General features: G+C 46.9%; 6 protein-coding genes across 6 annotated transcripts; 4 read left to right on the forward strand and 2 right to left on the reverse strand.

Annotated features, from left to right (window-relative positions):
- Nucleotides 1-1,601: 1,601 nt before the first annotated feature.
- AFUA_5G05660 (25S rRNA (adenine2142-N1)-methyltransferase) lies at nt 1,602-2,462 on the forward strand (the record flags this gene model as incomplete). Its single annotated transcript, XM_748973.1, has 1 exon — nt 1,602-2,462. One exon carries the CDS (start codon nt 1,602-1,604, stop codon nt 2,460-2,462), a length of 861 nt encoding a protein of 286 aa, XP_754066.1.
- Nucleotides 2,463-2,950: 488 nt separating this feature from the next.
- AFUA_5G05670 (putative transporter) lies at nt 2,951-5,303 on the reverse strand. Its single transcript, XM_748972.2, has 3 exons — nt 4,512-5,303; nt 3,501-4,450; nt 2,951-3,447 (listed from the first exon to the last, which is right to left on the reverse strand). The coding sequence occupies exons 1-3, from the start codon at nt 4,670-4,672 to the stop codon at nt 3,281-3,283; spliced, it is 1,278 nt and encodes a 425-aa protein (XP_754065.1). The 5' UTR covers nt 4,673-5,303; the 3' UTR covers nt 2,951-3,280.
- A 415-nt stretch (nt 5,304-5,718) lies between these two features.
- Nucleotides 5,719-7,230, forward strand: AFUA_5G05680 (translation termination factor eRF1; the record flags this gene model as incomplete). The annotated part of the gene is made up of 3 exons (XM_748971.1): nt 5,719-5,839; nt 5,896-5,945; nt 6,007-7,230. 3 exons carry the CDS (start codon nt 5,719-5,721, stop codon nt 7,228-7,230), a joined length of 1,395 nt encoding a protein of 464 aa, XP_754064.1.
- Nucleotides 7,231-7,368: 138 nt separating this feature from the next.
- Nucleotides 7,369-8,823, reverse strand: AFUA_5G05690 (prephenate dehydratase PHA2; the record flags this gene model as incomplete). The annotated part of the gene is made up of 2 exons (XM_748970.2): nt 7,369-8,714; nt 8,770-8,823. 2 exons carry the CDS (start codon nt 8,821-8,823, stop codon nt 7,827-7,829), a joined length of 942 nt encoding a protein of 313 aa, XP_754063.1. The 3' UTR covers nt 7,369-7,826.
- A 332-nt stretch (nt 8,824-9,155) lies between these two features.
- On the forward strand, nt 9,156-10,302 carry AFUA_5G05700 (uncharacterized protein; the record flags this gene model as incomplete). Its single annotated transcript, XM_748969.2, has 2 exons — nt 9,156-9,792; nt 9,857-10,302. 2 exons carry the CDS (start codon nt 9,156-9,158, stop codon nt 10,267-10,269), a joined length of 1,050 nt encoding a protein of 349 aa, XP_754062.2. The 3' UTR covers nt 10,270-10,302.
- Nucleotides 10,303-11,300: 998 nt separating this feature from the next.
- Nucleotides 11,301-13,033, forward strand: AFUA_5G05705 (uncharacterized protein). Its single transcript, XM_077804759.1, has 5 exons — nt 11,301-11,480; nt 11,541-11,719; nt 11,771-11,868; nt 12,291-12,333; nt 12,384-13,033. The coding sequence occupies exons 1-5, from the start codon at nt 11,446-11,448 to the stop codon at nt 12,797-12,799; spliced, it is 771 nt and encodes a 256-aa protein (XP_077660897.1). The 5' UTR covers nt 11,301-11,445; the 3' UTR covers nt 12,800-13,033.
- Nucleotides 13,034-13,093: the final 60 nt, after the last annotated feature.

Consider the following 13,093-nt stretch of genomic DNA (forward strand, 5'->3'; position numbering starts at 1 on the left):
AATGATCGATGCCTTAGTAGGCAGAGTACAGCACTGGTGTTGAGAGATTTGTTTCTTGCTATAAGATTTGTCGGGTAAGTCGGCTTGTTCGAGCCTAGATTCTAGATGCCTATTGATCTAACTATCCTTTCTTGGCCACCGTTTCACTCTTGTTTGTGATGTGCAATTGGTTTCCGAATCCAATTTCATAGCCCGTCCAGCTTATTCTTGTTTGATTAATGCCAACCATCATCGTGTCCTCTGGAAACGTACTATAGTCGGCCACTACATAAAACAATCGTCCCAGCTGCCCAAGATGAAAGTCCTTGGCCGTGTATCGATAACGGCACCTAACCGTCCTGTAGTATGGGATCGTTGATGATGTCCTGCTGAGGGTATAGGAAGTAAGTTCTGGACGGACGAAGCCCTGCAATGCCTTTCAATACCGCTTCCCAAGATTGAATCACGTCCGTCAGCGTCATACGCCCCTTGTACCAGGAACGCCTTGTCGTCTAGTCCCGCCGCCAGAAGCTCGTATATCTCTTCTAGTTAAACTCTTAACTAAGGGAACTAACCGCCAAGTATTGAGATAGTTATTCCCTAACCCATGCAGCGTACTGAGTCCTTAGAACACATCAGCTTTTAAGAGACCAGGGCTGCGCCCCTGTAGTATCCAGCTGTGGAGAGGATGGTTTCCTTTAGCAGGTAGGTGATGGTGCTGGATGGACGGTCCTTATCACCGTGATGCATAGCACTAGAGCAGGAGCAAATACAAAATCAGACAGATGCAGGCTGAAGTATTAATAATGGTATGATGGTGTTGTAACAAGGGAAATGAGATAGGGCCCCAATACTTTGATCCTTCCAACGCTGTAAGATATTTAGCAGAGAGAGTATTCTTAACCTATATCAGCCCTTTTTTGGCCAATATGCAGTAGGGGCGAGGAAGGATGCTCTCACTCATGAGATAATGACAACGAGGTAGTTTAAAGGAGTTCTTCTGGTTCGCATGAGAGTGAGAAATCTTCTATATATAAGGAAAAGAATTTTGATTGTCAAATTGCACAATTTAATATAAATGTCTGCTCTCAATGCGGGGGTCATCCCTCATTGCCAGCCTCGGTCCTCCATGGGTATGACAGTGCGTACAGAGTAGGTCGCTATGTGGTTTTCAGGGTGAATAATCATACTTACTCTGTACCAATTCAGGCAAGGATCATCAGTGAGTAAACAGAGACTATCTGAGTGCTCTGAGACTGCTGAGGGAGCGATCAGGACACGCACTTTCTCTCTCCAGTCATGAATCTGGCTGGTTCAGTGAGCAGAAAGCGGCGACACTTCGGACCGATCCGGAAATAAAAAGTAGTACGGTTCCCACAGAAAAACAGTTCAGTAACTACGGTAGGTAGGGTGTGTATTTTTCGTTTTGTTATCTGTAACATTTCACCATCTATCAGAAATTCGGAACATATCAGGTCCAATATCCCGCAGAATGTGGACATCGAGTACATCCGGAGAGTGAGCACTATTCTCCTTGATTTCTTTGATCCCTCTTTTCAAGAGATTCGCTCAAGCCTCCTCAGCCTTAAGCCACCGCAATTGATTCCGTATTTCAAAGTACGATGGCTGCTGTTAAAAAGCGGTTAAAGAGGCCAAAGCTGCTCTCTCACACACGCCCGCCAACAGCTAGAGCGCAAAACCCAAAACTCTCAGCAAAGGCGACCCGAAATCTCATTCGGACCCATCATCGTCTCTTGAAGTCTCGAGCCCAGGCATTAAAAGCAGGCAACGAGGACCTAGTCCGGGAGATCGATGAGCGAATCGAAGCAAATGGTGGCTTGGAGAGCTATCAACTTGCCAGCAAGTTGGGACAGTCGCTGGAACGTGGCGGCGACTCGAGTAAAGTCCTTGTGGATTGGATTGCTCCGAGCTTAACTCAGTTAAAAAATTCCCCTTATAAGCTACGAATGCTTGAAGTAGGGGCTCTGAGCACGGAAAATGCATGCTCTAAAAATCAGTACCTTGACGTCACGAGGATTGATCTGAATGCTCAGGAGCCAGGCATTTTAAAACAGGATTTCATGAAGAGGCCTCTTCCCCTCACCGATGGTGATCGGTTTCACATCATCAGTTTGTCTTTGGTGCTTAACTACGTTCCAAATGCAACAGGGAGAGGAGATATGTTGAAACGTTGTGTAGGGTTTCTGACACAGACACCCCCGGCTGGCTCCTCAATCACCATCCGACCTAGCCTGTTTCTGGTCTTGCCGTTGGCTTGCGTCAAAAACTCGCGGTACCTGACACCGAGTCGGTTGCAAGACATATTGTCCAGTATGGGATTTACATTGGCAAAGAGTAAGGAGACCTCGAAATTGATATTCCAGCTCTGGGAGCATGACCGACAGGGCGAGCCTCGGCCATTTAAAAAGGAAATTCTAAATCCTGGGAAGATGCGAAACAATTTCGCTATCAATGTTCAATAAAAAGGGATGCCATGGCAAGGGAAACAAAGGATATTAGAACCGTGCTCAATTCGCAAAAATCATGTCTTGTGGCAAAAAAGCCCAGGCAGTTCCAATAACCGCCATGACCGATGATGTGACAAGGAGAAACCAATCCAGTATACGTTCGCCCATCCCGATCTCCTTACCGAAAATTTTCAAGTAAAATGCGAGAGGCAGTATGATGCAAATTGTGAAACATAATGCGGACCCCATCAAGGCCATGATTTTGTCGAAGGATGGGAATACTATAGCCATCGCGACAATTACAACCACGACAAAAATGCGTATGGTGGCTTGGAGTGATCGGCGCATGGTTTCTGTCAGCCTCTCATGACGATCAGACATCACGCTGTGGCGCGGTTCGAGTCCACAAAGAACTTCAACAGTGGCCACTAGAGGCCGGCAGCTAATATCTCGTCAGTTACTTGTCTTGGGCCGCCGAGAAGATATCTATGAGGTTCACTCACTTCAAGGGCACTTTAGTGATTGGAATGATTGCAATCAATACTATCACACATATAGACAATGCCTGGGGATATTCAGTCGTTAACAGCACGTTGGCTGTGATTTCATCTAAGACACCATCGCCGAACATCAACCATCCCACGATAGCCATTGCGCAATCCAACGAATACTGTTGATTATGTTAGTCCTCGACACGCAGGCGTGCTGCAATACATACTGTGAATATATATGTCGCCCAAAGGCTCTTGCCGTACTTATGAGGATGCCTCATGTCACGATAGATACACGGGAAGCACGAATGTGCCCCCCATGGGGCTGAATTGAGAAATAAGTCAAGTTGGCACATGGACAAAGGAAGTGGTAGACTCACACATCATAAGACCAAAACTGAGCGGAAGAGTAGCCCAGTTGTCAGGAAACATTGTGGTTCTGGCTGGTTGACGAAGGGAACCCGGGCTATCTGACTTGACCAAACCGTCAATGAAGATGATGCTGACAACTGTAGATATTAGTACATCCTGCGAGCATCGTTCAGAGAAAGGAATAACACACTGGAAGTACACGACAGGATGCCTAGTACACTCGTGACACTTAGTAGCCGCAAGGGAACGAAGTTGAGCGGCATAAGCATAAACCCGCAAATAATTTTCCATTGAAGGATGCTCAGACCGGGAATCAGAGCATTAAGACTGTCGGCGAAAAGCACAACTAGGGCGACGCAAGCCCCTATTAGCTCCAAACAGAACAAGAGACTCGTAACAATCCGTGCATGATGCCCAAAGCTGATGTAGGCTACATCTGCGTATGTTACAAGGTTTCGGTCAACGTCTAAGCATTTAGCCAGGATCTTGGCAGTGTACGAAGTCGTCACAGCAGCAAAGAGGAGGAAAAATAAGCCCAGGAGCCACCCAGCGTATTTCATTGCCAGAGGCAACGACAACAGGCCGACTCCAATCAAGACATTGACCGAATTGAAAACAGTCTGCGGCACAGTAGATTGGCCTACAATGACACTGTCTCGCGTTCCATCATCGCGCTGAATCTGTTTGACAAGGAGAGGCTCACCATCGGGAACTACAGCTGCGTTGCGATGTGCCAGTTGTTCCCTATGGAGTTGTAGTGCGTGTCTCCGAGTCGCCTCACTGACCCTAGATGAGATCGTACCGTAAGATGTCCCCAGACTTCTATCCAATGATGAGCTAAGGATGGTGGTACTTGGGAACGCCTTTTTTGAATGACCAGTATTACCCCCGTCTTCTTCCTCGTCACCATGCAGCAATGGCCGTGTATAATCAGTCTCCTGCCTGGCTGATAAAGAGCTTCGCGATGCAAGATCCTCATTCCACCCAGAAGTCCATTCTTCATCCGGTCTAACCGCCGCGAACGAGGAACGTCGAGGGAGGACTTCAGGGAAACAAGCGGCTCGTTGCCATGAGCGAGCAAAGTGATCAATGCTGTTGGGACCGCCCGCAAATCTGAAGCGTGCAGAGAACGAAGACGACCTAGACAAAGACGTTAATTGGGAGAAAGCTTTATGAGCGAGATGATCCTGATATGTTTCACCTTTGTCTCTGCAAATCGTGATCATTGATCGGACGTCCATCGTAGCTTGATGAGCTGGCTTGGCTGTAGGCATCGGAATCAAAAATCCTCCCTTCATATGACTGCTGGTCATTGCCGGACAAGTCGTGATTCACAGCGGTCGACAATAATTGCTCCTGCATCGCTCCTTTTTATTCTCTTTTCTATTATCCCTTCGGCCAAAGTTCCTCCCACAAAATATTGGTTGGTGAACCGTACAGTACAGACGAACAGAGAGGACAAAGTCAACAAGATATTAGTTGTCTTGGTCGTCCTAATAATAGATGTGCAAATCCTGGATTATTGAGTGCTTGGATACTGTTTCGAACCTGCCGACAAAGAGCATATATATAATGAGGAGAAGGCAACTTTAGATGAATATGCATTGTAGTGGTTTACGGAGTAGATAAACCTGTCTACTCTGAAGAGCAAGGTTGGTGAAGTGGGGTCTGATATCAGTAATGACCTTACCTATGCTCGCAGATAAGAAGCCACCACATCACAGGCTTTAAAATTTAAGATCGTAGATTCAGATGAGACCATGAACATGGACTGGTATTAAATATTGATAAATGACAGCAGAGCATGAAAACGAGGGTAAAAACCAGAGTATCACAGATTGATCATGAATTTTCTCTAACAGAGCGAACCTTGAGCTATGGTATTATGAAATTCAAAGAGGAACAAAAGAAATGATTATCAGAGCCACGAGAACAGTTACCTGAGGAAGATCCAGTTCCTATATCACCCATCCTCAATGGCCTTTTGTGCATACATATTATTGCTTGTATGAAGTACTCTCACATCAAGATGGGCGCTCGCTGTGCCTCCAGGATTAGGCTTATGTCATCCAGGAAAAACAGGCGGCACCGACCCATATTATTATTACTCATTCGCCTTATTATTGTCTGTCCCCTGCCACCCCACGGAGCCTGATGAAATTTGCTCCAACACCCCGCTGGACCTGGACGGCAAACTGACCAGCTTTAAGGTATGTGACTGGATTCCTTCTCTCAGTCTCTTCTCTTTTTGTTTTTTTCTGATTACGACTTTGTCATTAAAATAATAAGAGGCGAAGTTCTTCGACTTCTCTGCCTTCTAGCGCTAATAATAATCTTTGCCAGCATCGGACTGTCAAGTTCTGAACCCTATTCTGCCTCTGGTCGCCAATCACCGTCGCGTCGCCAACATGAGCGCGCCTCAGCCGAACGAAGCTGAGAAGAACATTGAAATATGGAAGGTGAAGAAGCTTATCAAGCGGCTTGAAGCCGCTAGGGGAAATGGAACTTCGATGATTTCTCTTATCATTCGTGAGGCTCTTCGCATTCGTCCTTTTGCTAGATGGTTTGCTAACGTGATTCCTCAGCCCCCAAAGATCAAGTCTCACGAGCGGCAAAGATGTTAGCTGAAGAATTTGTATGTCCTACTCCGTGGAGTTAATATTTATGTCTTAACTGCTCACCGACGGAACTGGTAGGGTACGGCTTCTAATATCAAATCTCGCGTCAACCGTCTCTCCGTTCTTTCAGCCATCACTTCTACTCAGCAACGTCTTAAGCTGTACAACAAGGTTCCTCCAAACGGCCTAGTGATCTACTGTGGTGAAATCATCACGTCAGAAGGCAAAGAACGAAAGATCAACATTGATTTCGAGCCATTCAAACCCATCAATACCTCGCTCTATCTTTGTGACAACAAGTTCCATACAGAAGCTTTGAGTGAGCTCCTCGAGTCAGATCAGAAGTTCGGCTTCATTGTCATGGATGGAAACGGCGCCCTCTTCGGCACCCTGAGTGGCAATACTCGAGAAGTCATTCAGAAGCTAAGCGTTGACTTACCCAAGAAACACGGTCGTGGTGGCCAGTCTGCGTTGCGTTTTGCCCGTCTGCGTGAGGAAAAACGTCATAACTATGTGCGCAAGATTGCCGAACTGGCTGTCCAAAACTTCATTACGAACGACAAAGTGAACGTTGCGGGCCTGATTTTAGCAGGTTCTGCTGATTTCAAGAATGACCTCAACCAGTCAGATATGTTCGATCAGCGTCTGCAAGCCAAAGTCATCAAAGTCGTGGATGTCTCTTACGGCGGAGAAAATGGGTTCAACCAAGCTATCGAACTCTCCTCGGAGACTCTGAGCAATGTCAAGTTTGTTCAAGAGAAAAAGCTGATTGGCCAGTACTTCCAGGAAATCAGCCAAGATACTGGAAAGGTCTGCTATGGTATTGATGACACTTTGAAGGCTTTGGAACTCGGTGCCGCGGAGACTCTCATCGTTTATGAGAACCTCGACGTGACCCGATATGTTCTCAAGGCGTCAACTGGCTCCGAAGTCATTGTCCATGCCACCAAAGCTCAAGAAGAGAACCGAGCGTTGTTTACCGACAAAGACACTGGCACTGAGATGGAAGTTGTTGAGCAGACTTCTTTCCTCGAGTGGCTTGCCGAGAACTACAAAGATTTTGGTGCTACGTTGGAGTTTGTTTCAGATAAATCTAGCGAAGGAAACCAGTTTGTGAAGGGTTTTGGTGGGATTGGAGCACTCTTGCGGTACAAGGTCAACTTTGAACAGCTTGCTGACCTTGATGACGAGGATGAATTCTACGACGGTACGTCTCGAATTCTGAAATATCTTGTCATGTATGCTAACGCAGGCCATCTGTGCAGATTGACGGTTCTGCGGCCTCGCAGAGAGCGAGGATGAACGGCCAGAAGTTCCCAACGCGGATCTTTTGACGGCTCGCCCTGTCGTTCGTGAAGGCGGCTTTCATGGTGGACACGTGGCTACCTTGGCACGTACTGCGCTGTGGTCTGGACAAAACTCTATAAAGCTGCTCAGAGGTTTGTCTATAATCCAATTCTGACATGCAATTTGGTCCGGGATCGAGTCTGACAAGCCGCCGCGCATCAGGGCCATCCAAGCTCCGTAACATGGTCACTGACGCTACCTAGTTTTCTCTGGGCCGGCCCGAAGTGTGCTTTGCTGAAAAATGGTGGATCTGATTGCGCAGAACTCAGCTGCTCACAAAACATGGTCGAGTCCAAGACCTAAGCTGGCGAGATTGAGATTGTTCTTTCTTTTGGCACAGTTTACTGGGTCGCAATTCCTTCCATTTACGCTTGTTATTTCTGCGTTCTCCCTGTGACCAACGACAACTAGTAATGCACCTCGGTATTTGCCGGAGTGGCTCTGTTCATGATAAACATGAAAATGTCTTCCTAAGAAACTTGCTGTTCCTTATATAGAAAATCATATCTGTGCTTTCCAGGGATGTCAGATGAAATAGCATGTACCATGTATCAGACCTTGCTAGTTGAAAGCTGGTCTTTCCAAGTGCCAAGATGCCTACAGCCCTCAGTAACCTGCTGCATCTTATCCAGAATTTTAGTAACCCCCTGGTTATTCTGGTCCGTAGGGAATTGTTGGCATTCGACAAAGAATATATATTGCCAAGCCCTCCTTTGACTCGGTCGCGTGTTGATGCTGGTAAGATTCATACCAAATTCCTTGAATATCAACAAAGCGTCTGCCAGTGCGCCTGGAAAATCCTGACGGATTCTGAACGAGATCAGAGTCTTTTCCGCAGACGGTGTGGGCGGGGGTTTTAATGAGACTGCGGGCGCCTTCACAGCGTCAAATGGAAGACTGGCTGTACGTTCTGATTTTGTGTTCCTTAGAACGAGGAATCGCGTTGTATTGTCGGCCCTGTCCTCGATATTTTCCGAGAGTACATGTAGGCCGTGGTAGTCAGCAGCGAACCGGCTAGCTATGGCACCACTGCGTTCCTGCGTCTCAAGTGAGACCATCTCAGCAGCTTTTGAGGTTGAAGAAACGTCCTGCCTTTCGACGCCTTTTAAGAATTTCCCCAGGAAATTCTCACATTGACCCCATGCTTGGGGGTGTGTATAGAGCTTTGTAATTGACCTTATATCCGGTTGCGACAGGCCCTTTCGAACCAACAGGCAGTGGTGAACTGTCAGATAATGCTCTCCGCATACATTCACATCTTCGTATAGCCCATACCGATCTCCTAAAAGATCAAGATTCTGGACAACTGATCCGTTGGTCGAGTTCTCGACAGGAATGATGGCATAGTCAGCTTCGCCCTGCTGAACTGCGGCGAAAGCATCTGCGAACGATAGGCGGGGCGACAACTCAGCGGAAGATCCAAAACACTCAACGGCAGCCTGTATTTTCACATTAATGATGTTCGACGTTTATGATGAGCTCACCATCCCTGACCTGATGTGAAAAGGACGCTGCAGGGCCAAGAAAAGTCACTCTGATTGGCTCCATGAATCCCTGACCTAGGTGGTCTCCTCCTAGGCTCTCTGGAACAGTTAAAGGACGGTTTTCCAAATTTCTTCAATCAGCTGCTCCCCCCGCACTACGGAAACTTTTTTTTTTGATCTCCGGCATTTCTGACTTGGAGTTACTCGAAGCTGCGAGGCCATTAGAACAAACAAAACAAACAAAACTGCAAGTTTGCTGTCACAAATGCCTATGATATCCAAGAACACAAGTCATCTTTGCTTGTTGTTGGACTGCTCATTAGAATCTGGCATTATCAGAGAGAAATTACAGCCAACCTCCCATTGCCATTGGGACGGCTATTCACAAGCACCAAAATGCGAACTTGCTCTACATTCTTTGGAAGCTTGCGCCGGGAATTGATCGCACGACAACTTCCCTTAGTATATGATTATCTTCATCCTCAACCGTCTCATCTCTTGAACCTGACTTTGGTGGATATCATTCCACATCTGCAGCAGACAGGGCACAAGCATACGATCCTCCCCTCAATTAAGCGGCCGCCCCCCCTGAAGCCAGGGCATCATTTAGTCTACTTTCCTCCTCAAGTCACTCTATCTCAAATACTCCCTGACGGTACTGATACATTGCATTTCCCAGGACCGCCATTTATCAGGCGTCTTTGGGCTGGTGGTAGGGTTAGATTCCCATTGATGCACAGTCCTCTCCTTGATGGCAGTCGGGCTGTCTGCATTGAAACGATTCGGGACGTAATAGTCAAAGGCCACCAAGGGGAGGAAAAAGTTTTGGTCGATATAGAGAGGCGTATCGGCGCGGTCATGGAAGACGAGGAAGAGGAGAGTATCAGGGGACGTTTATGGAGCGACGACGCAAATGAAAACATGGAGTCTTCGGTTATTGAGAATAGAAGCCTAGTTTTCATGCGCCAAAAGACCACACAGCAAATCGAAGCTGATAAAGGGGAATTTGATAAGGTTCGCAGGAGAATTCAGGGTAATTGAGACCAAGCCAAGTTTTGCTTTCGAGGACGTGCTGACTGTCATTTCTTTGACTAAAGCTCCCTCAGACGCCGAGTTTCGCCATAAGATCAAACCGACCAAGGACTTATTATTTCGATTTTCAGCACTCACATTCAACGCGCACTCCATTCACCTTGACACATCGTATACCCAAAACGTCGAAGGTTACCCAGCTCTCCTTGTTCACGGCCCACTGACTCTCACTTTGCTTCTTACGGTCTTGCAGAGCTACTTGGTGGAGTCTAATCGCGCAATCAGGGAGATAGAATATAGAAATCTGTGTCCTTTATATGTTGATGAGGACTTAACAATCTGCGGTAAGCCCAGGGCCGACAAGGGAAGCGGGGCTTGGGATATTTGGATCGAAGGACACAACGGTGGTCTGGCTGTCAGAGGCACTGTAAAGACAGACAAGTGTATAAATTTGCGCGAAGATAGACGTGATCAGTAACAATAATCACATTGTGCTTGTACCTCGGATGGCAAGTTTGTCCCAAGAAGATCCGGATCGCCTCCAGCATGATCACCATGCAAGTGAGTGAGAAGAACACGAGACAGCTAGATCGAGGAGTCTGTCAAGGTAGACGAGATCAGGCTGGCCTACTCGGAATCCCCTGTCCCATGTCAATGAGCAGACGTTGGCAGCCAGTGCTCACTATATAGGTGTTTGTTCCTTAGAGTGTGAAATGAAGTCCTTTAATCAGCCTGGAACTACATGTGATAAAGCCATCAGCTCTGTGTACCTTTCCTTCTAGCCCAGAACATGCCACATACAGGCGCTAATTTGTTTAATATCCTCAAGTATGGGCAGCTGTGCGTGCTGAGGTATATGTATCTAGTGCTTGGTTAATTTTTCGCATATCCTCCTTGTTTCTCACTAGCCATGATGACTGTTCTATGTACAAGGGGGAAGTACTCCGTATGTGCAAAAAGTTACAGAGGAAAATCAAAAAGGAAGCAAATATGTAAGTCAATGAATACTATCACAGTGGTCCAGCCCCAGCCTAATTGGTCCTGAGAGAATCAACTAACCAGTCAGACAGTTAAAGTATGTCAACCAAGCTCTCTATAGCCCAAGAGAATGACGGACTTCCGTACACAGCATGCGGGTTTGACGGAGGGCCGGCATATAGACATGTCCGTACGCAAAAAAACTACATTGACTACACGATAGCCGCTTTGAATCGCCCAATAGACCACTCCTCAATGAGAGCTTCTCTCACCTGATCGAAAACTTCAAAGCAGATTTCCTCGCTCCCAGCCAGTAGCACAGATGAGCGTTAGACACGAAGTCATTAGCGTGGAAATATTTACATGAGGACTTAGTAAGAAGATGTAACTAAGGTAGCAAGTCATAATCCACACGTGACCATTGACTCACTGATAATGTGGGTCTGTTCGTCTGCCGGAATGGAAAAACTTCCAGGCAGGAGCTAGTTCTTGCACAATTTTTATTCTGAAAAAAAAAAATTTCCTCCTCTCACCTTTTGCTACAGCTTCTCAATGATATCAAGTTGACATTCTTCGCAAAATAAATGCCGCTTTTCTACGATCCGTAAATTGTGATTCTTCTAACAACACAGTCAGGCAGTGGGAGCCATTTTAACAATTCCATTCACTCACTAACATGGATTTTTTTTGGTCTGCTCCTCCTGTCACGAGGTACGCTTACGCCTCCTTGAACTCATCATTCTGAGGGATCCTGTCTAAGTTCGATGACAGGACGCTTACTGCTCTGACATTTGCTCAATCAGCTCTGGTTTATGGTGGCCTGCTGAGCGGCTATTATGTTGTGTTCATTCCGAGGCTGCTATTTAGGCTTCCGCCTCAGTTATGGAGATTATTTTCACCTTTTCTTCTGACAGGACCGGGCCTTTCCTTCATATTCGATCTTTACTTTAGTACGACTTGATAGCGGACTGGTTTTTTAAGCCACGCTAACCTGCCATTAGTGTATACCTATGGCAGCGCACTTGAGACAGGCTCACCCCGTTTCAGTTCGCCTGGCGACTTCTTCACCTACGTTTTATTTGTAGCCTTTGTTATCATGGTAAGTCTAGGACAAATCTTGGATGAGTCATAATTCGATGGAGAAATCACCACACTTCCTCAACCTTTCCTCGTCTCTGCAAGCCTTCTCTTTGAACCCTAGCATAGTCACCTCGCGTTATCTGCCCGCCCAGCCTCAACTAGCTGAAGCGGTTCCTGGAAGCGAGGAAGATCACCCCTGCATCCCATACAGCACCTCTCATTGATCCTATAGGGCTGTATGCGTTGTGGGTATGGTGGGATGACCACTGAGATAGCCATCGTGATTAAATAGTATCGCGTTGGTGGTTATGGTGCCCTACATTCCATATACTCTTCTATCTGTAATGTCAATCATGAACTTTTATGCTCTCTCCTGAAGCCTGTTCTGATTTCTACCTTGGAAGTAGCTTTGATCAGGTACACAATGCTGATTTTTCGAAGATCACAGCAGGTTACTTCTTAAGTGGCGTAATCTTCACCTCTGGTGAGCCTAACCTGGCGGACCGTGTTCTCACGCGTGCTAATTTGCAACAGCTCTGATTCTAGCATTTGTCTATACCTTTGCACAGGCCAATCGAGGGAAAAGAGCAACCTTTTTTATCATCCAGATACCAATTGAGTACTTACCCTGGGCGATGCTCGTGCTCACTCTGGTCATGGCTGGGTGGCCCGCCGCCTTGAGCGAGGGCATGGGAATCATCGCTGCCCACTTGTATGATTTCTTGACACGTCTTTATCCGACCTTCGGTGGAGGAAGAAACTACCTCACCACGCCAGCTTTTGTAAGGAGATTCTTCGCCGCCTACGCCCCTAGAGGGGAATATCGGGCCTATGGAACAGCCTATCGGCCAGCAGGTCAAAACCCCCCACCCTCGTCAAGTGGCTGGGCTTCATCTTTCCAGAGCTCATGGGGTGGAAGAGGGCCGGGGCGGAGACTTGGTGGTAGCTAATCTGTCTGAAAACAGGTCCTAGAGTCCGAGGCTCTACTGTTTACTTCCTCTCTGTCTTTGCTGATGCAGTCGATACTGTATAGTACTTTTTCCTGGCAGGTTCCCTATTTTAGCAATTGTCACGCCCGCTTTATCCTTGAGATCATAAAGTGCCATTTAATTCATAATCCAGTACGTCATGATGTTCAGACCACAAAACGTAATAAAATATAGACGGAGGACCCAGAAAATCTCTTGTAAAAGCGAGACTGGACTTCGACGGTGTTAGCTATTGATGCAGCGCACCGCACTACA

Source organism: Aspergillus fumigatus, chromosome 5, assembly GCF_000002655.1.
Source record: "Aspergillus fumigatus Af293 chromosome 5, whole genome shotgun sequence".
Taxonomy (NCBI): Eukaryota; Fungi; Ascomycota; class Eurotiomycetes; order Eurotiales; family Aspergillaceae; genus Aspergillus; species Aspergillus fumigatus.